Source organism: Miscanthus floridulus, chromosome 16, assembly GCF_019320115.1.
Source record: "Miscanthus floridulus cultivar M001 chromosome 16, ASM1932011v1, whole genome shotgun sequence".
NCBI classification, from domain to species: Eukaryota; Viridiplantae; Streptophyta; class Magnoliopsida; order Poales; family Poaceae; genus Miscanthus; species Miscanthus floridulus.
Window position 1 is genome coordinate 50,970,225 of NC_089595.1, and position 26,133 is coordinate 50,996,357.

General features: G+C 39.4%; 1 protein-coding gene across 1 annotated transcript; it reads right to left on the bottom strand.

Annotated features, from left to right (window-relative positions):
• Nucleotides 1-1,140: 1,140 nt before the first annotated feature.
• LOC136513241 (serine/threonine-protein kinase TOR) lies at nt 1,141-25,315 on the bottom strand. Its single transcript, XM_066507240.1, has 58 exons — nt 24,862-25,315; nt 24,723-24,778; nt 23,772-24,110; nt 23,613-23,687; nt 22,999-23,171; nt 21,222-21,320; nt 20,803-20,962; nt 20,535-20,678; nt 20,287-20,459; nt 20,003-20,198; nt 19,738-19,935; nt 19,275-19,427; nt 18,243-18,364; nt 18,049-18,148; nt 17,883-17,978; nt 17,666-17,796; nt 16,524-16,626; nt 16,256-16,438; nt 16,087-16,179; nt 15,923-15,958; nt 14,994-15,095; nt 14,790-14,900; nt 13,589-13,751; nt 13,380-13,501; nt 13,202-13,254; nt 12,190-12,313; nt 11,838-12,017; nt 11,161-11,313; nt 10,944-11,096; nt 10,793-10,864; nt 10,580-10,714; nt 10,446-10,507; nt 10,249-10,346; nt 10,061-10,170; nt 9,804-9,977; nt 9,661-9,726; nt 8,560-8,628; nt 8,372-8,482; nt 8,153-8,293; nt 7,936-8,064; nt 7,675-7,840; nt 7,385-7,599; nt 6,284-6,490; nt 5,619-5,732; nt 5,357-5,548; nt 5,015-5,095; nt 4,857-4,931; nt 4,708-4,774; nt 4,399-4,559; nt 3,631-3,804; nt 3,417-3,545; nt 3,249-3,332; nt 3,111-3,172; nt 2,958-3,030; nt 2,426-2,560; nt 1,768-1,941; nt 1,414-1,679; nt 1,141-1,309 (listed from the first exon to the last, which is right to left on the bottom strand). The coding sequence occupies exons 1-58, from the start codon at nt 24,905-24,907 to the stop codon at nt 1,291-1,293; spliced, it is 7,398 nt and encodes a 2,465-aa protein (XP_066363337.1). The 5' UTR covers nt 24,908-25,315; the 3' UTR covers nt 1,141-1,290.
• Nucleotides 25,316-26,133: the final 818 nt, after the last annotated feature.

Here is a 26,133-nt window from a genome sequence, read left to right on the forward strand (position 1 = left end):
TGGAACAAGTCCCAAGTACATGCTTTGGGGTGTTTTTACCTTTTAGATTAGTTTATCTGGTTGAAGGGTTATAGTGACGGTCAAACACTCAAATGGATGGAGACATGCTTAGGTCATTTCATGCAAGTTCGTTGCTCAGCAGATACTGATTGGGCTGCGCTCGCACGCTCAACAAGAAGTTTGCCCTCGCACGCTCAACGAGAAGCTTGACCGGATGAGCAAAGCACTCGCTCAGCGAGGCGTCACAGAGCCGAACGATGGATCCGAACAGCATCTCAAGCCACCTTTGCATGCAACTCTCCCTCGGTTTTGAACTAATAGCACTTACTCTCTGAAGCAAAACCAAAACGCGACAATGCTCAGACCAGTCTTCAGCGAGGAGTTTCATAACATTTTTAAGACTAGCATGTCGTTGAATGAAATAAAATATGAATGAAAAACTCTCTAAATGGAAAGTTAAATATAAATAAAACACTCACTCTCAATGAAAAGTTTTATTATATGATTTCATAGATATTTTATTTCATAACTTAAAAGAGCTAGAAATCTCGTCAAGAGTCATTTCTCTTTCTTCCTAAAAAAGTCATCATAAAAAATGTCTACGCTATTAAATGCAAATAATCAAATGAAACTCCCACTAAGACCGGTGTAGTCAAGAGGCAGGGGACAAAACCTAAGATGCTGAGAAAAGGATGGTTTCCAACCTGCTTTTGCTTTTATAAAAACCAACCAAAGGGCCCAAAAGCCACAAGTGCTTTTCCCAAAAGTAGATTTTCTCGTAGCACAAATCCAAAAACACCTCTCCCTGCTTTCACTGACTTTTAGATAAAGATTACCCACCTCTGGTTAGGTTGCTTACTAGTTCGCTTTTAATGCTCCTGTGTGCAACTTCCCTTCCCTTTCCTCCGGTCCGTGACTTACCTCCCTCACCTACGAGCCCCCTCCCCTACCCTACAAGCGCGACCTCCACCGCCACCGCGAGCGCGAGCTCCCATCGCCGGCGTTTCGAACCTTGCCGTCCGGCGAGGCCCCTCCCCGTGCACGCACTGGAAGAAGAGGGAAGAGGCTTCGCTACAAAAGCTACCGCTTGCTGAACCAAACGGGCTTTTGGCTTTCTCACCGCTACTTTTCCAAAGCTAATTTTCCGAAAGACACATCTTTTATTAACAAATGAGGTTCTGCTAATTACAGCGCTGCACGGATTAGCTACAAACTGTCACCACGAAACCTCTATGTACACGGTATTTACAACATTTACATGCTATAAACTGCTACTGTTTGCAAGAGAGCTCACCAGAACGGACACCACCTGTGAAACAAACAAGCAACAAACAGTGAGTAACGTAGTCACAAAAAACGATGGCAGAACGGGGGGCAGCTGCAAGAAAAAAGGAAGTACGAAGAGATTCATACCCGACATAGTTTTGGCACAAATTTTCGTGTGAAGTCGCTTGGAGTATGAGCTTCTGAACCTGAACCTTCACTGAGAGACCAGGTTGCGCATCCCGGGCATCTCCTGAAGCCAAGTGTTCACTGCCATGTTGGGTCGAGCTACCTGCTCCAGCCAAAGCTGACCCCGAAGAGAAGTCACGCCCTGTTAGCTTGTCACTCATCCGTGCCATCACAGCTACAGCACGCTCATTCAAAACCTCATTGGCATCACCAAGTTGATTGACGGCCTGCATGGACAACATGAATGGTTACTCATCCAGGTACGTGGCAAGGTTTAGTGCAATCAGACCATGAGGATGGAGAAGAGCAGGCAACCTGTAGCAGTTCCCTCTCACGTGCTCCTCGCTGAGGTTGCATGAGTTCTCGATTAGCCACTGCTTCTTCACTACTGACAACTGTGTGAGCATGAGCATTACCATAGTTTGACACTTGAGGAACCTCATTGAAATTGAACAGACGCCAATTGATTAACGGGTCATGTACAAATGCCTGGGGAGATCAAAAGCAAAATATTTAAGAAAGAAATGCCTAATAAGCACAAGATCACCAAGCATGTAGGTAGGTGGTACAAGAAACACACAACGAAGAACTGAAGGGAAAAAGACGAAGTCATCTCTTCCTATTCTGTTCTCCAAACTATTCCCACTACAAAAAACAGACCTTTGTGGAAACATTGGGAGCATCAACTCAAAATATGGTACACAGATATGACAAATTAGTTTGCGACTTAAAATTTCTGCTAAACAAGGATACGAGAATTTCTTTAGTGAGTGGCAACTTGCTTTACCTAATCACTCTTGATTTCTAACTGAATCCAGCCTTAAGAAAACTAACTCCTAAACATTATTTCTTTTTTACTTTTCAGAATTTGTACTGGGAATAAAAAAATATATCCGCATCTGAAGTGAAGAAACATTTGTCCAAGATAGATGCTCTACTCTGGGTCATACGGAAAATAAGGTGATCATCTCACCTCCATCATGGCCATAACGCTGTCTCTGTTTGTGCGAAGGACTTGCATCACTTTTACACAAGTTGTTCGGAATGTACCCTCAATACCACTAACTTCCATAGCTTTCACAAGCATTCTAGTCAAACGGAATGGTACCTATACAACATTCCAAACTGGTCAGATACTGTCAAACAAAAATGCAATGGCTAAGTCACAGTTAGGAGTACAAGCCATGAACACATTTCTAAATGTTGGGCATGTCTCCAAAAAAGCAAGAATATACTTTGACCACTAATTTCTCTTATAGTCTATGAATATAAAATCTCAGGCATGGACCTCTGATTTCTCTTATAGTATATTGTTTGACTATAAAATCATAATCATAAGAAACCACTTTCGAATCAAATGCAAATTTTGTGTAACACAATCTACACACTGGTATACTAATTTCTGCTCAAAGTTTATAAAGTTTGAATGTTGAAACACCTACACACATTATAAAAAGAAATCGACGGAATAATTAAGGTATAATGCACACAGCAGTATTACTTACTTTTTCAGGGAACTTTTCTCGATTCATTGAAGCCTCAAAGCAATCTCCAAAGTCAATGTGTAATATTTTTCCACTGAAGCAAAAAGAACAATCTTATTACAAAAGTAACTGCATAATACATACACTAATGGAAGAATAGTTCTGAAGATGTACCTATAGCGATCTAACATAAGATTACTTGGATGCCGATCTCCTAAACCAAGCAAATACCCAACCTGAAAATTACCTTTTCAGCATCTTAAAGTAATGAAGATTCCATTTGAAAAATCAGAATAAGGAAGTAACTCATACCATGCTCATAACAGCCAGGCTTCTAGAGTAGTTTGTGCGGCGCTCAAGCCATACTTCCGAAGTTCGACTCTTCAGCCACAGAACCTGCCACAGTTTATTTATATAGAATGACGCTACAATGTCGTAAATATAAGGGCATACTCATTGAGAGAAGATACAGCACAATACCTTCGCAAGGTCATTTCCCTCAGTATTTTGCAAAGCATGCTGAAACACTTCCACCTTTGCAATGAGGGGTAAGTGATCATAATCGGGTGCAAAAGCCAACATAAGTTTGTGCTCCTGATTCAAGAAAATCTGGAAAGGGAAACAAACAGTAATTGCTAAATAAAAGAAAGCAAAATACATATAGCTATGAAACAAGAGATTACAGCAGACAAACCTTCCTGGCATCTCTATATTCACGGATCAGAGCATGAAGTGTGTCACAGTTTGGAACCCATCCAATTAAACCACTGTTAGGCGACAAAGGTATAACAGCATATCTTTGGATTGATAAATCCTTCTCTGATGTTTTCCTTGAGTTCTCTAGGAGAGTATTCACCAGACCAAAAAGCTAAATGGAGACGAAAGAAAATTAGATATTGTACAAGAACATAACTACTCAAAAAAAGGTAAGCAAGAGGTAATATTTATGCTATTTCCACTATCAAGAAAAAAACATTGAAACTAGTAAATTCTTCTTAAATGATAATAACTGAATGCCCAAGGGACTCCAGTTCCCTTACTGTGCTTTTCAGAATCACAGTTGGGGCAAGACAGTGCTATTTATGCTTAGATCATACATTTTTCAGCCACGACTAGCTGCCAGTGCAATTTTTCACCTAATTTCAGAATGTGTATCACATTTATAAATTATAAGGCCCATTCGATGTTTTTTTAAAGGACACTTGAACTGACTTTGTCAAAGATTTTGGATTTGTGGTGTCCCTCAGCCTATTTTGGTCTCAAGTAAAAAAGCCAGATCAATACTGCTGAGGCATAAGATAACTGCTCAAATGTAAAGCCTCAGCTGCACTAAGATTTATTTTCTTTTAGAAAAAAGGAGCTGGGTTATCATGATTTTATGGAAACACTACACAAAGATATGAGTGCTAATCAAGTCTATATTACTAACAAAAGGACCATTTAAATCAGTGTAAATACAGACCTGCATTACACGTTCATCTTGCCGCAAATCTTCATGGCCTTTAAGCAAGAATGCATAATCATTGCCATCACTTCCATGAATTGTCAGTTTTCTTGGTCTTTGTTTGGATGTTATAACAATCAATTGGGGAACAAAATACTCAATCGTCACAAGTGGTGAATCTGGAAGTAAAATGTCAATCTAAATATTAGAATTCTATGAAGTGGAATCAAAATCCAGGGTTCTGAGAGCTCAAAGATGTAAGAAACACAGTACAGGTAACCCGAACAACAGAGCTAAATTAAATATTCTAATCAGTAACTGGATAACCTGCAGCATAAGTTCCTGGCACAGCAAGTTCCAACTTTCGACATTTGAGTAGCTCAGGCGAAACAGACTGAAAGAAAGATTAAATACTTGATCAGGGAAGAGATGGTAAAAACACTGCTTTCTCATAATAAAAATAATAATATGCTTACATGCAAATCGAGAGTTGTAAGACTTGGAAGCTGTTTGTCGATTCTTCTGAAAACATGGTAATACAAATCCCAGGCCTAAATAATATAGTTGTCATCCTTAGATGCATTATCAACAGAAGACAATACGCAAGCTATCAAAATGGCAATTTTTTATGTACCTTAGTTAGCTCAGCATCCTCTCCTGTAGCCCGATATTTCGAACAGCATTCATGAGCTTCCAGTAATTCATGTCCATAAGCCTGAACATGTTCTTAATAAACATTAGTTACAAAATATGTTTGTAGAATAAATCCATTTCAAAATATGAAATTAAGCCTTTGCTACTTGAACGAGATGCAGCATGACCTACTGTTACAAAATCAAAACAGATTGAGCAGCTAACATATACCAAATATATTTTTTCATGGAGTACTACCCAAACGGTATGGTGGTTAGGGCAGAGAACTGGATAAGCAATGAAACATTTAAACTAGAGCATATAATTTTCATGAAAACAATACCTGAACGAAGGCATTTTCTTTAATTGTCTCAGGCCCCCTCTCAAGCATTGCATGCAATGGCTCAAGTACAGCAAGCATTCCTTCGATATTGTGCTCACCAAAATACATCCTGCTAGCTTCCTCAAGAGCTTCATGCCACATTTCATGCCACAGAATTGCTACCCGTATCAGTTCCTTTGATACAAGTTGTGCCTGGTGGAACAAAGTAGAATTAGAATGATACACATCTATTCTTAGAAGATCCACAACTAATGATGCAGACCTGGTCAACAAGACCTCCACTGTGCTGGCGGATCTTATTGACGACCTCCTGCGCTGCACGTTGTCTCAATATACTTATTGATTTGCAGGCAACCAAGAGAGGATACATCAAAGCCTGATTAAGATGGTTCAAAGAGGAGAATTAGAAGGTAAAACAAGTCCCTGTTGGGTGTCAGCCAGTTAACAGACATACTGGTTATAATCGGTAGCCACAGTTTCATTGCTACGGGTAAAATATAAATCTGTTTGAAAATAAGTTCCAGGACACTGGAAAAATCGTTAAAACATGGGGAAGAACAAAGAGAAAATGAAGAAAACAATTGTGATCAAGCAATAACAAAGAATAGAAAAGGCAAAGGAAAAAGGTGAAACATGAAAAGCAATAACTTCATAGCTGCGCACACCATGCAAATGAACAAAGAATGTTAAAATAATTTTTAATTTTGATCCAAAACAAGAAAATTCTAGTTGTGTTTCTAGATGCTAGATATGGAAGATTATTTTGCACCTTTTTCCATAGTTAAACTGAAAATGATACTTCCGTACAGCACTATGGTTGATGTAGTGATGTACAACGATGGTAAATTACATGAATAGCCTGCGTATACAATAATAGAAGCACACAGTCGCAGTAGAATTAGCTAACTCGTAGATGATAATACATACCTGTGGATGCCCCTTTCCAATTCGAACTAGCAAACATTGTATCAGTTCTCTAACTACTCTATTGTTCGAATGAATCCTTGCAATTATCTGGGGCAGCACAACCAGCCACATCTCAATCTTGACAAGTGAAAAGCCATTCTGCAACGCAGTTTGAACTTCTGAGGTAGGCCCATGGTTGAACCAAAGAGTTAACAGACGAAGGATATCCTACACAAACAATTAAACAAAACTCAACTTCAGAAGTCCAATAACATCTAACCAGAATTGAATTAATAAATAAAGCATTAGGGAATGTTATTTTTTCTGCAGTCAAATTACAGCAGGCAGGGTGTTTACAGGCCATGAAAGTTGCAACATCAGCTGGTTAGCAGTTGATGGTTTAAATCTGTATCAGCCAATGCTAGAACTTCGAAGTTCAACAGACTTAAAAAGTGTTCATGTTTGCAAAATTTGGACATCAACTGGAAAACAATGTAGTGGAGGGGTAGCAATAATGTATGTGACTATGTGTCGCTGCATTTATCACTGAAAAAACACATAAAACTAGTTTCTACAATGCTTGAATTGTTCAACATAATGAGGCAGTAACTCAAGAGAACTGTTAGCAGCTAAACAGCTAGCCCATGAAAACTGGACTATCTGGTGTGCTGAACTGAACCATCTGGTTTTAGGCTCCAACCGATAGAAGCACACTTACTACTATTTTTTTAACCTTCCAAACCGTAATTCTCTTTTCCAACCCTAATCTCTGTTCTCTTCGTCTCGACAGCGACTTGAGGCGTTCTAGGTGTCCTTAACTGTTACTCTTTCTAAGCATTTGTTACTGAAATCTACCAAAAATCAACTAATGTTTTTCATGTGGCAAATCTTACTTCCATTGTATGCTTGGAGCCATGGACATACTAAACACTTCATAGAAAACAGTAAGATGGCGACAAAAAAAGCAAACTCTTCTGTACAATAAATGTCTGCATGAAGGTGAATCCTACCATTAAAAGGGTGAGATAAAAGCATGTCAAGGCTGGTCAATTTTGAGTTCAAAAAAGAACCTTTGGTCAAAACAAAGCTTGCAGAACAGAACTAAGAAAAGAGAAGATTCACCTGTAAGCTATCATCAACCCCTTTCGTAGTAGATTGACAAGCAATAGAATAGAAATACCCAGTTACTGCTGCAACAACATATTTTCCAGCAATATCTGGTCGGCCTCGGAAAGTATAGCGTGACATGACTTCTGTGTTGAACAAAGCCCATATGTGCCAGGCCTTACCCCAGTCCTTTGCACTTAGTGTGGCATTATTGTAAGAAATCAAAATTTCTGGAGAGAAAAATACAAATATTGTTTCAAATAAAAGGTTAAAGTGCAAAGCGAGAAAACTGACATTGTTGGTACCTTGAATGGAATCATCATCTAATGCAGGTGATAGCGCCTTCTTCCAGCTACCAAGTGTCAAATAAACACGAGCAATGAGTGGCACTCCAGCATTTGACATGGTGCCATGGTTTGCTGATGTTCCAGGGAAATTGCCCATGGTGGTAGCAAGCTGCACAGACAACTCCTATCCCCCAAAGAAAAAAGTATGATGTACATTGTACAACACTTAAATGTGCATTGCAATGTACCATCAAAGTACATGGACAAAAACAAACTTACTTGCAATCTAGAAAATGCATCCCTCCTTTTAAGCTCATCACCAACTGCATACTGGTATTTTAGATAAGCCAGGGCTACTTGTGGATGTGCATGATACAGTGTCAATTCAGGAGAAGATTCAGGATCAAACTGCAAGTGGCGTCAGAAATTAATTTTGTTATAGAGAAGTTAGACACGCACATTCCAATTATCGATGACTACTAAGGACCTCACATACCTGTAAAAGTTTGACTAACGTAGATCTAGCCTGACTAATACGACCATTCTTCCAGCAAAGTTTAGCAAATTTTATCCAGGTGTCTCTGTCTTCGTTAGGAGGAAGAACCAACTCCCTGACTGCAAGTAGGGCTTGCCACACCTGAAATATTTTCCGAAGTCAATGCAGACAGTAAATGCAGCACAGATCAGCACTCAATAGCAGAAACATAATATCAACCTCCACATTCCGTTTTGTTCCTTTAATGCGTTCATTCCACATATTGCGAATAAGTTCCCTCCGTCCGTCAGCAATGGGGCTTTCCACAGGAAGAGTGCAGTAATCAATCACCTAATTGACAAACCACTCATTTTGTTAGCAAAACAGCAACTTTATTCAGAATGTATCCAAGAGAACAAGAAAAATACCTCTTCCAGTTCTGAAAGTTGTTGAACACGCACCATGTTATTATATGCGCGCTCATAACTCTCAAGTACCTGACAAGTATTGTCACATAACGAGAATATACAATTATGATGCAAATAATGAATTTCAAAAGTGAACTGGTAGCACCTTAAAGCAATAACATCTTATTGCATCAGTAGAAGCAAGCAGAATAATTAAATCTAGATACAGCAGATGCCAGCTAATTGTAGCTATAACTCATTACTGAAGTGTGAAGACAGATACTGCAACCGAACAGAGTCTCCTACAATAAAAGGGGGCTATGCAGGCAAACCAAACAACACCTCATTGCATGCAGTTATACAGCCTAAGGCTAATGAAGGCTTATCAGTGCAGGCAAGCAATCATGCCCTATGTCCGCTTGGCTCCCTGTACAAAATTTCAAATTGTTTTATTCCCAACTATGTATACTGGATCAATCCACCCTGTAATGAAATGCTTCGTTTTCATAATCAAGGGTGTTTGGGAGTAGGCCAGTCGGAAAAAAATGAAATGCTTCCTTTTGTTTCTCCCTGCACAAGTTGGTTTCTAAGTTCAACTTTGTGGTGTAATGGATGGCATCATACCCCCATGTCAGAAAAAAAATATTTTAAGATTTTTTCGTGATCAGTTTTCATGCATCTGTCTATCGATGGTTATGTCAATATTGGATACTTCAAAGCTATGAAAATAATCATGAAATTCTAATCGTTTTGTAACATAGGATGTCAGCAATCATGCTGTAAAATTTGAACTTAAAAAAAAGCAAAAACACAACTTGTACAAGGAGAAACAACAAAATTTCATTATAGGGAAAATTGGGCCAACTTAATAGTTTGGGGGGTTAAATGGGTCCAAAAATTAACAGGGGGGTAAGTGGACAAACCAAATAGCTGGGGACCTGGGGTTAGTAAATGAACTTTTCTGGTTTTCCCTAAATTCTAAGGTACATTGCAGGTGAACATTAGGAATTGCACTATACTGATTGCTTCAGATAGCATCATAAGATCGTCCGATTGGGGTACAAGATGTAACGGCAAATTTAATAAAATGCTGCACTATATAGTACCACAGATAGGTCGTACCAGTGCTGCAAGTTCTGTAGCTAAACACCGCCGAGCTCGCTCAACAAATATCCGAGCTTCATCATACTGTCAAAGAAAACATAAAGTTGTCAATAAAAGTAAAATCAAATAATGAAAACGATACAATCACACAAAGCAAGGACCTTTTTGGAACGAACTGAAAGAACTGCCCGGAAGAAAGCACCATTACTGCTTCCATCACCACTAGTTGTTGTGTTACCCAACATACGGAGCTTATTTTCATCCCCATCATCCAGGCGAGAAACATATTCTGCCATATGGTCCCACTCGCCCATATGCCAAGCAGCATTTGCAGCCTATGAAAATAAAAAGAAGTTCAAAGAAATTAGATTACCAATTACCATCTACAACCAAATGGGTAATCAGAGGTATCCACAACCATTGGAGCCATTTCCAGTCGAGCAGATGGTTCTGCACCAGTCCATTGCTCTCTGCACAATGCACTTAAATCTTCCCACCGAGCCAAAGCCGCTAGACACCTCATTCGACCTAAAATATGCATGAATTTTACTTAGTTATCATTATCTTTGAAGGAACCAAAAGACAGCAAACAGGATTTTGTGCTACCTAATGTAGCATCCAAGTTTTGTAAAGGACCAGGTGCTTGAGATGATTTTACGGTGTATGCTTTAAGGGCCTCATCCCAACGGAGCAATTTTTCATACCTGCATTACACAAAATTTAGGAAAGGTCATGAATTGGTAATGGTATTGGAAGCACCATGTTTCTGGAAGAAACTAAATAGAAGAGCAATAAATCTATACCATGATTCTTTCAACTGAACTTCCAAATTCTGCTGTGAGTAAGTCAATATGCCAATAGCTGCCTGAAGAAATAGTGGCAGGTGTCAACAAACTAAGATAATTTTTTTAACCTAGCACATGACATTACAACCAACCTCATGCTGGTGTAGTTGATTGTTAATATGAATAAGGGATTCAACCACCGTAACAGGATTTGCACCCATCTTCTTGGTGCACACAGCTTCAAACTCCATTTCTTTATAATGGAGGGCTTTTGCAAATGCTCGACACTAACAGATAGTTTGAATGAGTATCATGTGATTGAAAAAAAAAAGCCAAACAGCACAAACAGCAGAAGCAAAACTCACCTTCTCAGCAAGTGCACCAAGCAGCCTTGTATCAATAGGAAGCGGCTTCTCATCGTGTTCCATAAACTCTGCCTACTTACAAAATGGAAATATTAAATAAAAGAAATGAATGTCAAATCAACTATATAAGTTAAACACAAGATCAACTTACTAAGTTCAGCAGTGTAGCAAGAATTTCAGGAGGAATGTTTTGAGATGAGAAGGCTGTCTTGAGACTTCTCACTAGTTGTTCCTGGGCAGATTCACTCATTTGGGCCCAGCAACTTGCAAAACCCGCAGCAAACAACTCGCGGCCAACAGAAGGCTGGACAATTTGTGTCAGAAAATACTCATAAGATGAGTGACATATATCTAAAAAACTACTTCACCTGAAGCTGAGCTAGCCTTGCACAAGTGCGTAAAGCTGGAGATGGTGACTCTTTGAGAAGTGCAATACTGAAATGTCTCATCCATTCAGCCCAGTCTTCCCTAGTACTCCTCTGAGAAGCCTCACCGGCACTCCGCAACCGGACATCATTGACCTGGAGCAGTCAAAAGACTTAATTCTAAAAATACCAACAGAAATAGAGGCTACATGTAAAAGAGAAAAGCATTGCTACATGTCAGACATGATATGAAGAAAACTCAAACAGAACATTGATGTATATCCAGAATAGCTTATATTCTTCATGGCATTCCAGAGATCTTTTTGCAACTATTTGTTTACTGGGAGTGGGAAAAACAACTTCCTACTTATGCGCAACATATTTTTATCATCGCAAATGAACATCAGGAATCCTGTGTGTGGTCCAAGCTCTTTCAAATATTATAAGTCATCATATACTAAAAGGTTGTGCCTGGGGATATGGTTATGTCAAAGCCCAAGCAAGAGGTAGAACTATGTGCCTTTTCCTAATACCAAAATTACTGTGATACCATTTAGAACCATTAGAACATTGTTATAAGCAGTATAGAAAAGTACCATTTTAGTGCTTGTCAAGGCATAATAAAAGACGCAGGGTACAAGAAAGGAAATGTATAATGAGTAAAAGGCTAAGCATATTACTTGATGACTTCTTGCTTGTCGCTGTGTTTCATCAGCTATCTCAGGTGTACCATCAAAATCATCAAGGGGGTCACTAATGACATCAGGTGGACATTGTTTGTACTTTTGTACAGACAAGTTTTCAGTGATGAGTAGCTCTCGCCTCAGTAACCGATTTTCAATCTCATCCCATTTTCTGTACTGTAATAAATGAAAAGCATAATTAGACAAACATCCAAAATGGTACAAGCATGAAATCAAAATGGTATGAACATTGGTGTTTCTGATCTCCTCTTTGTACTATATCCCTCTTCTTAATGAAATGATATCCAGCTCTCGTATGTTTGAAAAAGAAAAAAAAAAGATAAGATACCCGTAAATGGTGCTTCACAAGAATTTTGCGTATTGATGATATGAAGATAGTAAAGTCTTCTCCAAGGGCATGTGCAAGGCAGCAGAGCGCTTCTGCAGCATCTTTCCGCAGATCATCATTGTTGCTAGTCATAGGAAGATACAAAAGAAAGTTTAGCTAACAACAACAATTGTTTGTGTGGGTGGGTAGGGGGGGGGGGGGGGGGAGCCAAAAGAAAACACAGCAAATGAAGTATTGTCGTAATGAAAAATAAGCTAATCATGCAAACTTCTTGCAGACAACAACAACAACAACAACAAAGCCTTTAAGTCCCAAACAAGTTGGGGTAGGCTAGAGTTGAAACCCAGCAGAAGCAATCAAGGTTCAGGCACGTGAATAGCTGTCTTCCAAGCACTCCTATCTAAGGCTAAGTCTTTGGGTATATTCCATCCTTTCAAGTCTCCTTTTATTGCCTCTACCCAAGTCAACTTCGGTCTTCCTCTGCCTCTCTTCACGTTACTATCCTGGCCTAGGATTCAAATATAAATGCAAACTTCTTGCAGACAAGCCACAAAATTGTACTTGCTCCATTTATTGTTGTAAGGCATATTACGCTTTGAGGAAATCTTTCAAATTATGCTTTGACAATTACAATATGCTATCAATTACTACAAAACCAATGTCTTACTAAAAGACATGTGACATAAGAATCTGTTGGTGCATCTCTTGTGTGCTAAACATGAATACATTTTGAGTAATTGATTGATGGTCAAAGTTTACAATGTTTGACGTCTCCGAAAAGGAATTGATTGAGAGTCCTTTGAGTAATTGATTGATGGTTGAAGTTTACCACTAATGCAAAATATACTGAGGACTTCTAGTGTAAGCTGAAAAACCAATATGGTAATGGACTAAATCTAACAGATAGTCGTTAACTCATTGTCAACGCACCATGATAAATAACTTTCTTTTTTTTCAAAAGACAGACACCATATAGAAATTAAGAAAGGGTACTTAAAGTAAAAAATCTTACCCATCTAAGACAAGCTTCAGATGATGCACTAAAGCTGAAACATGAGTACCAACCTGTTCAGGATACGTAAAATACACACAATGCGCATTAGATACAAAAACGTAACGTTTGGCCATTTTGGTCAAAATTACATAATTAGATTGACAAAATATCAAGCCCAATAATAGCATCAACCAACCTGAACCTTAGGTATAAGATTAGTCAAAGTAACAATAGCACGCCGTCTGATATCAACCAGCTCCACTTTAAATAAACGAACAAGTACTGGAGCAACCAAGTGCATGTGCTCATCCAAATTTCCTAAATGTCACCATTCAATTCAACATAAGTTATAATCAAAATAAAAACCATTGTGAACATGAAACTAAGTGAGAAATGGGGACACACCACCAAAAACTTCAAGTGTGTGTAATATGTCAGGAACATAGTAATAATCATTGCAACGTTCAGCGTCACCTAAGACTTGGATACAACTCGGTAGAATGTGAAGTAAATACATTCTGAACTCATCATTTAAAGCTAAGCATAGTTGCTCAACAAGGTGAAGAACCTGAAGAGAAAACAAGTAGTTAAACTATAAAACAATGGTATGAAATACAAGGATCAGAAAAGGTAAACCTTCAGCAGGTAATATAAGAGTGTAAAGACAATTACAGATATGCCAAAAGGTTACTACGCTGATTATCCATGCACAAGAAACCTTAAAACAAAGAAGCAAGAGCACAATGGGCCTAGTTCTTCTCAATGTTAAGAATTAACAATGACTCTAGAAAGAAAAAGGCAACATAAAGTGAATATGCGAACTGATACAGGGTTCCAGCCTAATAATCATCATGTTTCCTCACTAGTGACCCAGTAATGGTTTCCAGTGGTTACAAGCAAGGTCAGGATATGATGATACTGATCACCATTTGAGGCTTACTGAATACTCACTCATACAAGGCATACTTTGGTTAGGCCTGACCACCAGAGGACTAAGGAGCTTATAGAATCAAGAGGATAGAAGAGATATTAAAGAGAGAAAAATATCACTAGAACATAAACTAAGAATGTGAAAATTAAAGCAGATATGAAGAAGCTCATGGGTCATTTTCAAGCTTTTCTTAGGGTCCAGTATTAGAGAAGGTATGCCACGCAAATTGTAGATGTATTGCAGAGTCCCATTGGCTGATTATATACAGTGCATAGGACTAACACCTTATGTTAGCAAGCAATGCGGTACAATTCATATCTACATATATGCAGCGCTGGGTAGCTTGGGCTGTTAGAAAAACATCCAGGATATATATATAAAAGAAGTAATGTGAAAATTAACTATCTACCCACCATTGCAGCGAGGGTCATACACTATGATGGAATATGATGAGATACCAATGTCAATTGTTAAGATGAGATACTGTGCACTATGATGGAATCTACAAAGGCCATACACTATGATGGAATCTACAAAATGCCATAGTTTGGCAGACATGCTTATGCTAGCTTAGATGATGGCAATAGTCCAAATAGATTGGCCCACTGTAAGGGTCTCTACAAAATGCTTGAAGACAATAGAACAAAAGACAGCATGAAAGTCAAGCACAATTACCGGTGAACCCTGTGGGCCCTGTATGGTCCGATTTGGTGCAGCCAAGCTGAATGAGGAAGTCCACAGCTCAGAGATGAGGGAAAGTATGTCTTGTAAATATTTCCGGATGTGCTGAAAATAAGTAACTTTAATAAAATATGCCAGACATTAACTGCAACAGAAAGAGTCTAACAATAATTTGCATCAATAAAAAAGACAGATTACCTGCCGGACAATAGATATCAATGTTCCAAGCTTCCAGGTTATGAACTCTTTTAAACCACCATCCTCGCACATGCGAACAGCACGGAATAGCTCAGGGAGAACCTTTAGAAGCATAAGACAAAATTTCAGAAATTTATGTGCACTTATCCTATCTCTTCCCAGGAAACACAAGCATGCCCAGTTGTATTACATCCAAGCAATTATAATTGAAAGCTTAAAACTACAAAGATTTAAATCATCAACTCAGCCACCACCAATTTCTTGAAAATAATGTCTGGACATACTAGGCACAACCATTTGAAATTCCATACTGAGTTGTCAAAAGTAGAAAGACAGAAACACCAAAGCCTGAACATTTTACAATGCAAAGCCAATAATAAGAAACTGTATCACAAATGCTTAAGTGAATTCTAGCATGATGTAAAAAATTCAGTATTCTTAAGAGAAGCTGTCTAACTTTTATTTCATGTGGCATATTAAAACTTCTAGTAACAAATCATACAGAAAAAGATGTATTGATAGCCCAAGGTTTGAAGATGCTTCTCCACATTATTCTTCCTGTGACATTTACTATTGGACGGTGGAAAATGAAATACCGTGGAAACACCAATACTTTTAGAATCACATAAAATCATAAATTAGTCCCAGGGATCAAAATACAAAGACTTCAAGAATACAACAAGCGCTTGTTAGCCCAGATCAGTTATGATACCAGGCTTGAAGGTCATCGATGTCTACATTAGTTAAATTTAGCATAACTGAAGCTGAAACATGTGGATTGCTGTCAATTAGACTACATGGAGCATAATGAAATTTTAGATCCTACTGTGGTCAACACAAGACATATAGGCACTAAAGAAATGAAATAAACAAATCTATAGAACAGCAAAGGGATGACAGTAGAGCAAAGCAAATCGGGAGGCTCTCACCTTTGGTAAGTATGGAACACAGCCAAGGCCCATTGACTAGATGCCCATTTGTCATAGAGAAAAAAATAATAAATAAAGTGATTAAATTGTTGAAGAACAAAAGGTTGTTGAGGAAAATAGCTATTTAAAATAGAAAATTAGAAGTGATAAATTAGAAGTATTACCTTAAAAATAAAGATAAGAGAGCCAACCACCATTTGGTGATAACTTGAAAGAGAAGGATCTCGAAGAATTCGCATGAGGGAACTAATTGCAACCTAGCAAAATGGGAATAAGCTGAAATAGGGTAACACCTGAATCTCAGATGTCTAATGAAGGAACATGAAACCATACTGTTGAATAATAGTCCTCGGATGCCGAAAAAGATGGCCAGAAGTCAGTCGGTAACTCTTCCATGGAAACAATATGCTGTGCAGTCTCGATTGTTGGCCGTAGGACCTCTCTATGTTGACCAGGTAGATTATGCTGATTTCGCTTGTGTGCATGAGGGTCCAATGCACCCATAATCCCTAAAACCTGAGAAAAAAACATATTGCCTTATTACTTGGCCAGGAGTGTTATAATTTTTTTAAAAACTTTAAGCAGAAATTGAAACAAATACCTTCAGCACTTCTAGTCTAGTTGACCATTCCAATTCACCATTCAGCAACTTCAAGAGTAAGCCAAGCAATGGCGGGTACTCGTTATAGGGGGCGATAACATAGCTGGTGAATCACCCATACAAAAGAACATAAATCATGTTCAAGATGCAGTAATACACTTAGGACATGTTTGGATACATATGGCTAGTAGCTAGTTGGAGCTAAAAATTAGCCCAAATTGGCTGTGGTGGCTAGCTAGTTAGCTAACAACTAGTTGAAGACTTAGCTAATAAATTAGCCCGTCTATTAGCCCTCTTGTTTGGACGCACTAGAGCTAATTTTAGCTAATTTTTAGCTCGCTAGCAATTAGCCCTTGTATCCAAACAAGCCCTTAGTATAATATGGAAATAACTACAGAGGATTATCACACAGCTGTGTTCAATGTTCTTAAGAGTCGAGCCATATGCTGGGTAGGAAAACATGTAATTTAGGGAAAATGCAGCAGACTCAAAGATAGAACATCTACAAATGGCAGAAGCAAAGCACTAGAAGCAGTTCCTTGTCGTAGGAGACCACAGCAACATTAAAGAGACAAACAAGATGACTGCAAAGTACTAGGAAAATATTCAGTGCAGGACATCAAAATAACGTTGGTGGCAAAAAAACATGAGTTTTTAAAAAACCTCTAGGAGAGTCAAGACTTATTGAGGTCATAACTATAGTTTTAGACCTTAGAATTCTGTACTTCCTCCAGTCACAAATATTAACGTTTGGAACAATGCAAAAGTCTCCAAAGCCTAGCTTTGACACTATTTTCTCTTAGAACATGTCCATAAAATCTGACGAACTTACGGAATTATGAAAGTACTTTCCAAAACAAATCAATAAAGATAATTTTCGTGTTTCAAACCATTTTTTTAATGATATTGCAGTTCAAGTTTCAAAAGTTTCACTAAAATCTAGTTCAAAACAGGAAGAATCTGTGACTGGAGGGCATATGTAAAACATGAACAATTATAAGCTCAAAGTGGCAAGAAACTTCACAGACAAACAGGCAAAAATACTAGTTGCAAAAATCTCGCAACACAATACAGAAACCTATGTTGGAATGTGAAATACATAATCAAGGAGGACACAAAAAAGGGAACAAAGAAGAATATACCCTGTGCTTTGGATAATTTGTCCCAGAGTTGACACAGCCACTTCCCTTTTACTAACAGCACCTCCATCTAAAAGAGCATCCACAACTACGGGCATCAGCTCAGTAAGATATTGCCTCATAGCAAAGCCACCCTATAACGCAGAACATATATATTATTAAAAGCTGTGCGATTATGAGAACACAAACACCACAAATGGAGGAACAGATGAAGACTAACCACTTTGGCCAGTTCTCCAACAGTGGCAAGCACTCCCGCAGCAAGAGCATTATTAGCATTTGGTCCCGTTCCTTCACACAATCTAGTCACAAGTGCCTAAAACAAAACCAATGTAAGAGTCAAATTTACAAGATAAACACAAGTACTGATTTCACTTCTTGCTAACCTTGTGAACTGGAGCAATGTAAGGAAGAATGAGACGTGCACAGCTCCTAATTAAACAACCCAATAATCTTGCACTTTCCTCTCTACACTTGCTATCCATACTGCAAATGACAGACTTTCATGAGCAAAATGCTGGAGCAACAAGATGTAACTTTGGAAACCACATTTATTATAAAAAACATGGGTCGTTTAAACCTCTGGTCAAGATATGTGAGCAACTGTATAAGATAACGACGAAGGGCAGGCAGTACATATGCAGGATTCTTTTCAGACAATCGGCCAGCAACAGAAATCGCCAATTCTCTGACATCATATTCCTAAGAATTCAAACAGTAAATTAGATCATTTGTCAACATTCTAAAGGGTCATTGAACATTAAAAATGTACTTATAAGCAAGAAAACAGAATAGGAAACAATATTACAACAGTTCATGTCAAGTTTATACAAGTACTTCTTAATGAAATAACACGCAGCCCTCCGTCGTTTGAGGAAAAAAAAACTTGACCGACCTAGTGTAGGGTTCACGTCATGGTTTCAAAGGCGACTAGGCATCCAGGCGGCGCCAAGGAGACAAGGCGCCACTGTTCCCCAAGGCAAGCTTGGCACGCCTGGACACCTAGGCGACTCCTTTGAAACAGGGATTCACGTTCACCTATGGACATTGGAACCCATATCTTGTATATAAGCCTCATTGCTTATGGAATAAAGTATATTGTGTCGAATTAAAATCTACTGTAGTACCAGATTTCTCATGGAAGCCATGCAAATTGGAACTTTGCTGCTTGTTTAGAATTTAAGACACTGCAAATAAAATCATCTGCATGCAATTGAAAGTAACTCCATATTATAGAATGAGCCATATTGAGAACCTTTCTCTGGTCTATTATTTCACAAGTCCTCTTCTTGTGAGAAAGTCATAAATTTACTACTTCCTTGTGGTGGGAGTTAGAATTTCAAACCCACTATTAGCCACCACAACATCAAAAGGAAATAAACCATACTACTCCCCTAAATGAGGAACACACATGATTGGTAAGGAAAACAATCTAGTGTATTAGAAGTATACGAAAGGGATCCAATCTCTGCCATTTAGTTTGTACAACACTTAAATTAAACACCCCACCATATTTACTTTTATAAACAACAAAAAAGAAAGGGTGAATTGAAGCAGCAGGTAACAGATCTAGCAGGCCCAGTTAATGAGATAAACCTGCAGTTCAGTGTACCTCATCATTTAAGGCAACAAAAATTGAAGTCAAGATGTCAGCTTGGGCCAAGAAATCATCAAAAGCTGGATTTCGATACAAAGCGTTGAAGACCGAACTTCTAACGCCAACATCAGAATCAGCAACTGCAGCAATAAGAAGTTTCTCCACTATCTGTGGATGAAGGTAAGAACGGGAACAGATATAGTTATTATTATTATCATCAGAGCGCCTATGGCAAAAGAACATAAAGTGACAAACAATAACCAAGTCTCAGTTTTTGAAGAATCTCATCTCAAGTACGACTAGTTCAAAACAGGAATTTTTACCTAACACTAAAATGAGAAATATTGTTAATTTTTACCTAACACTACCACTCATGCATTTAATTTAATTGCCCTTATCAAAATGAGAAATATTGTTAACACATAAGGCAAAGTAGCAATGCTTAAATATATGTTAATCTATAAATTTTCATACAGACCTCCTCTACAAGTCGGCGGCGCTTAGCTCCTCCAATACGATTTGTCCTATTTGAACAGAACTGTGAAGTTGAGGAAGCAGAAAGGGAATGCACAACTAATTTGCAACAACACAACGAGGCAGCTTTTCTGGTACTGCTATCTTCATCTTCCAAATAAAGTATGACACTCTCTCTAGTGAATTCCAGAAGTTCATGGCCCTGAAACAAATGCATATTTAAGTTTGAAAGACACTAGCATAAGTCAGCTTACTAGAGCATTTCAAACCTTAAAGTTGAAGTTTGCTAGAGTCCACAGTGCAAGTTGCACAAGAACAGGACTATTAGAGTCCACAAACTGTTGCAAACTGTTTGACCTGCTTGCTCGACCAACAGAAGCACCTGGCCTCATTGATGACTTTGGTAGTGCTTGAGATATACAATCCAATAAACGCTCCTGTATTGTGGGTAGTAAAGACGGGATGCTGTACGAAAAAAATAGTCACATAGCATCCCTATAGTAGAGAATAAAACGAAAGGAACTAGTAATTAACGAAAGCAATGAAATCTTACCTTGTGCTTATAGACTCAAGTGCATCTACAAGTTTATCAGAAAGACCAGCAAAAAACATAGCATCTAGCAGTCCGCTACGAATATGAGGTTCCATTGCAGGACCCATAGCTTTTGCAAAGCTTCCTACACAAGAAATTGCCTCAAGAGATGGCCTTCCTCTGCGAGGAGCAATCTGCACATACAAGCTCCAATAAGCACAACAAATTTCAAGTAAACACCTGAGTAGCATAGGGCTGCCAAAGCATACCGCATCTTGCAAATGTGAAGTAATTGCTGGTAAATAAGGCACAAGTTCAACACCCAGAGCCCCAGCCATCTCTCCAAGTGCAACAAAACCGCTAGCGCGCTCGTCTGGTGTTCGTAGAACAAACAAGATATGATCCATGCAAATCTGGAAAGGATAACAATACTCATCATGGAACAGCACAATTTTAACATTCCTATCTTCTACTGTGACACTATGTTAAATGGGGAAAGGAAAACAACAGGACATGAAGTGTGGTACTAAGAATAACCTTCAGGTAATTAGTCACAAATCTGTCACGCAGGAAGTGGGCAATTCGAGGAAGAAGTGATGTTATACTACGTCGAACAAGCTGATCTCGATGCTTTAAATAATCGAGGACGATATCAGCCACTTCTCTGTACCGAGACATCATAAACTCCCCCGTATTCCTATAATATTTCATGCAAAATTAGAGGATCAGATATTGGACATTGTTGTCAGAACAAAATGATGTTGTCTTACTTCTTTCATGATACACGATGTATCGCTGTTCACAAATTACATAATTAGACATGCATCCCATAATTGAAGAAATGCAATAAGTGTGAAGAGGATCAAATAAGGATGAATTATTCTCAGAGTGATTACTAATATCATGGCATCTTTTTTCTAAGAACAAGAAAGGCATCCAACCAAACAGTAAGTTACCTCAGCAATTCTCCAACAGCCAATAATGAGCCATGAATACTATGAACAGAAGCATTCCTGCCAAGTCCAACTTGTGCGGCTTCACACATGCGGTAATACCTGATAGAATCAAAAAAATAAAACGTAAGACAGAGAAACCACCATAATTGTATAACAGAAGTGAATTGATAGAGTTGTGGAAATTGATGTGCTTTGGACACAACAAAAAAAGGCCCTGAAAGCAGAGTTATTCATAACAGTTAGTCCCAAAAAAAGAACTGGCCACAAAGAACCCCATACACATTAAACTTTTAAAGACCAAAAAAAATATATGTCAACATGCTCTTAAATCTTGACCAAATAATTTATGAATTTAGACCAGTAGATTGGAAATGCTGGTTCAACCGTTCAAGAGACCGAGGCTTGCAAAAGCTTTAGATAGAAAGGGTGACTGGTACGGATCATATATGAGCTTGCATGTAACAAATTACTTACTTACATCTATTTCATATCTAGTCAGTCTGCAACTTTTACTATGTGAACCATTTTCTTACGAAATGGAACTTTTGTAATCAAAGTACAAATCAGTTGGGAAGCAAGCCATCAAAGTAATTGTCTGATGAGGATGACTTTTTTGGCGCACTAGAGCTAGCTGCACAAGCATGGCTACATACCACACAACAGCCGCAACACAACATTGGTATCATTTATGGCAGCACTTTCCATAACAAAGTACAAACAAATTTCTATTACAAGTGACTGTGGAAGCTACAAGGTCAAAAACACTAACAACTCACCCATGTCTAAATAAAGCTCAAAGCAATTCTCAACATTCCATGAAGTATACTAGTATATATCTTTTTTTTTATTCTTTCCTCCTCTTCTAACCGTTGTCGAGCACAACATATAAGGCAGGAGAACCCTCACCTATCAGGCTAGTCTTTTGGGTTGAGTAAGGCCCAAAGGCCTTATATGTTGTAGCTCCGGTGGACCTGGGACCTGTAGGAGCGCAGGCTCGTGGTAACGAGCCGGGCCGGCTGTAAGCCAGCTCCAAGACCGTGAACTCGGTGGTCACCATCGGTTCCAACAATTGGTATCAGAGCCCATGGTCAAAAAAGCTAAACCCGATAAAAAATCTCAAGCGTCACATATGGCGGGGGCATCCCGATGTGTGACTAAGGGGGAGATTGTTGGGGTTTAGTTCCACATCGTGTAGCGATGGTGGAGGAGCACAACATATAAGGCGGGAGAACCCTCACCTATCAGGCTAGTCTTTTGGGTTGAGTAAGGCCCAAAGGCCTTATATGTTGTAGCTCCGGTGGACCTGGGACCTGTAGGAGCGTAGGCTCGTGGTAACGAGCCGGGCCGGCTGTAAGCCAGCTCCAAGACCGTGAACTCGGTGGTCACCATCGGTTCCAACAATTTACCACGATCAACTCTTGATAGATTATCAAATACACATTCCAATTTCCAATTGCCAAAAAAATTACTCTATGTGCCAACTTTGGGTTCATTTATACACATTGTACACAACTTAATTCCAAATTGACAACCAGTTCCCTTAACAAGAAAACCATAGCACTATTTCATCAGTGGTTAGTCCTCCATAAATTGACAAGATTCCAGCCAAATTATTGATCAAGTTAAATAATACATGCAAAAATGAGTGACTACAGAACTATTCAAATTAAATCTCCATACCGTTTTAACCATTTAAAGTGAGTTAACACACATTCTGGCTTAATGACACATAGATACCAAATTTGCAAAAGAATATGAACATAAAAATTAGGCTTACCATTGTACACGCCAACGAGTCTCCCGTTTTTCAATAACATGGAGACAAGCACGCAAGGCTTCAACTGCTTTTTCACGAACAGCCTGTTTAGGGTCTCTCAGTGCTACCCATATAGCATCTACAAACTCAGGAACATGAACATTGAAAACTGTTGATGCATTTTCAGCCATCTCCTACAGTATGGAAAATGTAGATTTGTAGAAATTAGAGAGTAGCGCATATGGGAATAATGCTGACATTAATTCAGATACATCAACATAAATCACAAAAGCATATATCGTTTTCACAAATCACAAATCTGGGAGTATATATAATACTCCATGATTCTAGTGGCAGTATGTGATCAGCCATGACTCATTACAGGGCAGATGCTAGTGGTGGATTTAGTAGAGAGACAAAAAAAAAAGATTGTATGATGTGCTAGTATATATATCCAATACAGCCATGCATCAATGAATGAACAAATGATGCACTACTTTACACACAAAGCCACCCATGTTTAGTAATATATATGAAGTAATAGTAAGCAAGACTAAAAAAAATTGTGACTGCATTCACGATGGAAGGCTTATTTGCATGTAAAAGATTGCAAAAGGTTGATCAGTTCAACTTACTTTGAGAATGAGTACAGCTGCAAACCGGCGATATTCCACTCGATCACCAGTAAGCCACCCCAAAGCTGTTTTCATCTTTTAAAAAGAAAGGATGTTGGCAAAAAAAAAAAAAAAATTGAAAACATAATTGTCAAGCAAATCTGAGCCAATATAGCTCACCTGTCGCTCCACTTCATCTGCAGTCATTGCTCCCCCCGCTTTTGCTAAATGACCCAGCACTGCACTTGCTGGAACTAGGATTTCAGGGTCGCGCTTCACTTCAAAAACATTTCTCAAGAAGCTGGCGAACTTAGAAACTTTGGAAGCACCTTCTCCAAAGGGCATATCAATTAAAGCATCAATAGCACGGAGAGCCAGTAAATTTTCAGCGACATCGTTGCTCTGCAGTAAACTAGATATCTGCTCATAGAGCTGATCCATAAACCTTAAAAAAGCTTCACCACTAAGATCTCGGGCTTCCTCCTCAACATGTTTACGGAGCGCAGCAGCAATAACATCCTAGTGCCAACCAGAAAGCACAATTATATATAGCTACAGAATACATAAAACAAAGAAGAGAATATAGTGTACAGATCAGCATGAAGTATTTGTTGACGCCTTGATGGAACAAAAGAATCATGCCAAATACCAAATAGTTCAGAGGTTTAACAGTCCAGAAAGCTTAAACCTGGAAGTAAACCCTTCCAGTAACAAGGCTGTTGAAGGAGCGTTACAATCAACATATAACGCATATATATACCACCAAAATGGAAGGACGTTACCAATGAACGTAAACCCCACACGTTCCCCCACCTTTTACTAGTTACTACCGTGACACAGAGATAGAAACAGAACGAGCAACAACAGCAAGTAATCCAACCAGTATCCACTATGAAAATCAGAACAGAAACCCACGCCCATCCATCCACCACCAGCCAGCACTAGCTTCGTGGCCTACTGAGCAACAAAGAATTAGTGTCACTCATTTATCCAAGCAAATTAGCATAGCATCCCCAGCAAACCCACAGCAGAGCAAAACCCTAGCCCCCAAACCTAGTCGTTGTGTCAAGCTCTAGTCGAGGCGCAAAAGTAGAGGACTCTGAGGAGGGAGGAGGATAGCGAGGCACGCACCGCTCCAGACGAGATGTAAGCTGCGATGTTAAATGCGTGGTCCTTAGCAATCAAATCTGCGTACAAGATGGAATCTCGATTATTTTCAGCGAAACCAAGGGATTCCGTGAGCGCATCCGGGGGAGGAAGCTGGGTGTACCTTTAGGCTTCTTCCCGATCTCCGGGAAGTGCGGCGAGGGCTTCATGGCGGTGTTGGCGGCTCCACAGCCGGCGCGCCGGATAGCGGCGGAGGCGGGGGAACCGACAAGGTTTTAACTTCGCGAACGCGCACGGCACGAATGGACGAGCTCGCTCTCTCAAATCGGCCGAACGCGCTCGTCCACCGAGACACCGTCTTGCTCCGTCTCTCTGTCTCACTCACGCGGACGCTCCACGCGAGCAGGCAGGCCGAGGAGGGCGACTGCGCGGCTGGGCGGCGGCGCGAGGAGAGCGATGGCGCGAGGAGGGCAGGACGCGCGGTTCAGCGACGGCTCAGCTGTGTGGCGGCCCGTCTGGGCGGCGGCGCGAGGAGGGCGACGGCGGCGGCGCGGTTGGGCCGCGCTGGCGGAGAACGGTGAACGGGAGAAGAACGAAGAAGAGAGGAAAAGGAGCCCTTCGCCAAAAAAAAAAAAAAAAACAGAGAGAGAGAGGGGAAAAGGAGCGGTCTGTATGACACGTGGGCCCCACATGCAACGGGTTAAATCTGCTATCTCATCCCAACTCCAAAGAATGTCTGGCCTGAGCGATCTCGTTGGCACAAACTGAAATTAATTTAGGTTTCCAAAAAAAAAAAACCGGAATTAATTTTTTTTCTGACAACAAACGGGCGATTTGCAAAAATGGGACTCGAAATCTCGGTCGTTTACAGATTTGACACTGGATCCACATTCATATACACAAATGGACTCACTTGTCATCCACCCGAGTATCATCATACTCAAGAAGTCAATCTTTCGAGTGTCATTTTTGCATTTTTTTCATAACAAACAGATTTATTATTTCAACGGCATCTAGCTGTGAGCACACTTACAGAGTCGGTTACACACTTAGTGCAACACTTAATGTGCACTGATTCACATGAGCTGTGTTTGAACAAGAACAAGAAAAGGTTGGAGTAGACGACGCTATGTCCCGAAGCGCCTGTCTTGCCAGTGTATCAGCGGTTTGAGTTTGGCTCCTACTTATCTTTAATGTCTTTGTGCTTCTTTTTTAAATCAAAGGCATTCATCCGGCTTTTATCGAAAGCTTAACGAAAGCCCAAAATCCTACTGAGGATACCAACTTACAGATTAAGCACTAAACCCTTCAAAGAACTCTACTAACTACATAGCAAAAGATCTAACACCAGACCTCTAAATCAAAACATCAAGTTTTGAACCCACCAACATTCGGACAAACATAAGCAAGCAAAAGACAAACACTCGTGCAAAGC

Excerpts from the sequence above, each read along its gene's own strand:
- LOC136513241 (XM_066507240.1), bottom strand. The coding sequence starts at position 24,907 with ATGAAGCCCTCGCCGCACTTCCCGGAGATCGGGAAGAAGCCTAAAG. Across the intron at positions 7,841-7,935 it reads ATGCATTTTCTAGATTGCAA|GAGTTGTCTGTGCAGCTTGC; the intron begins GTAAGTTTGTTT and ends TTTGGGGGATAG. Across the intron at positions 5,096-5,356 it reads AAGAAAATGCCTTCGTTCAG|GCTTATGGACATGAATTACT; the intron begins GTATTGTTTTCA and ends GAACATGTTCAG.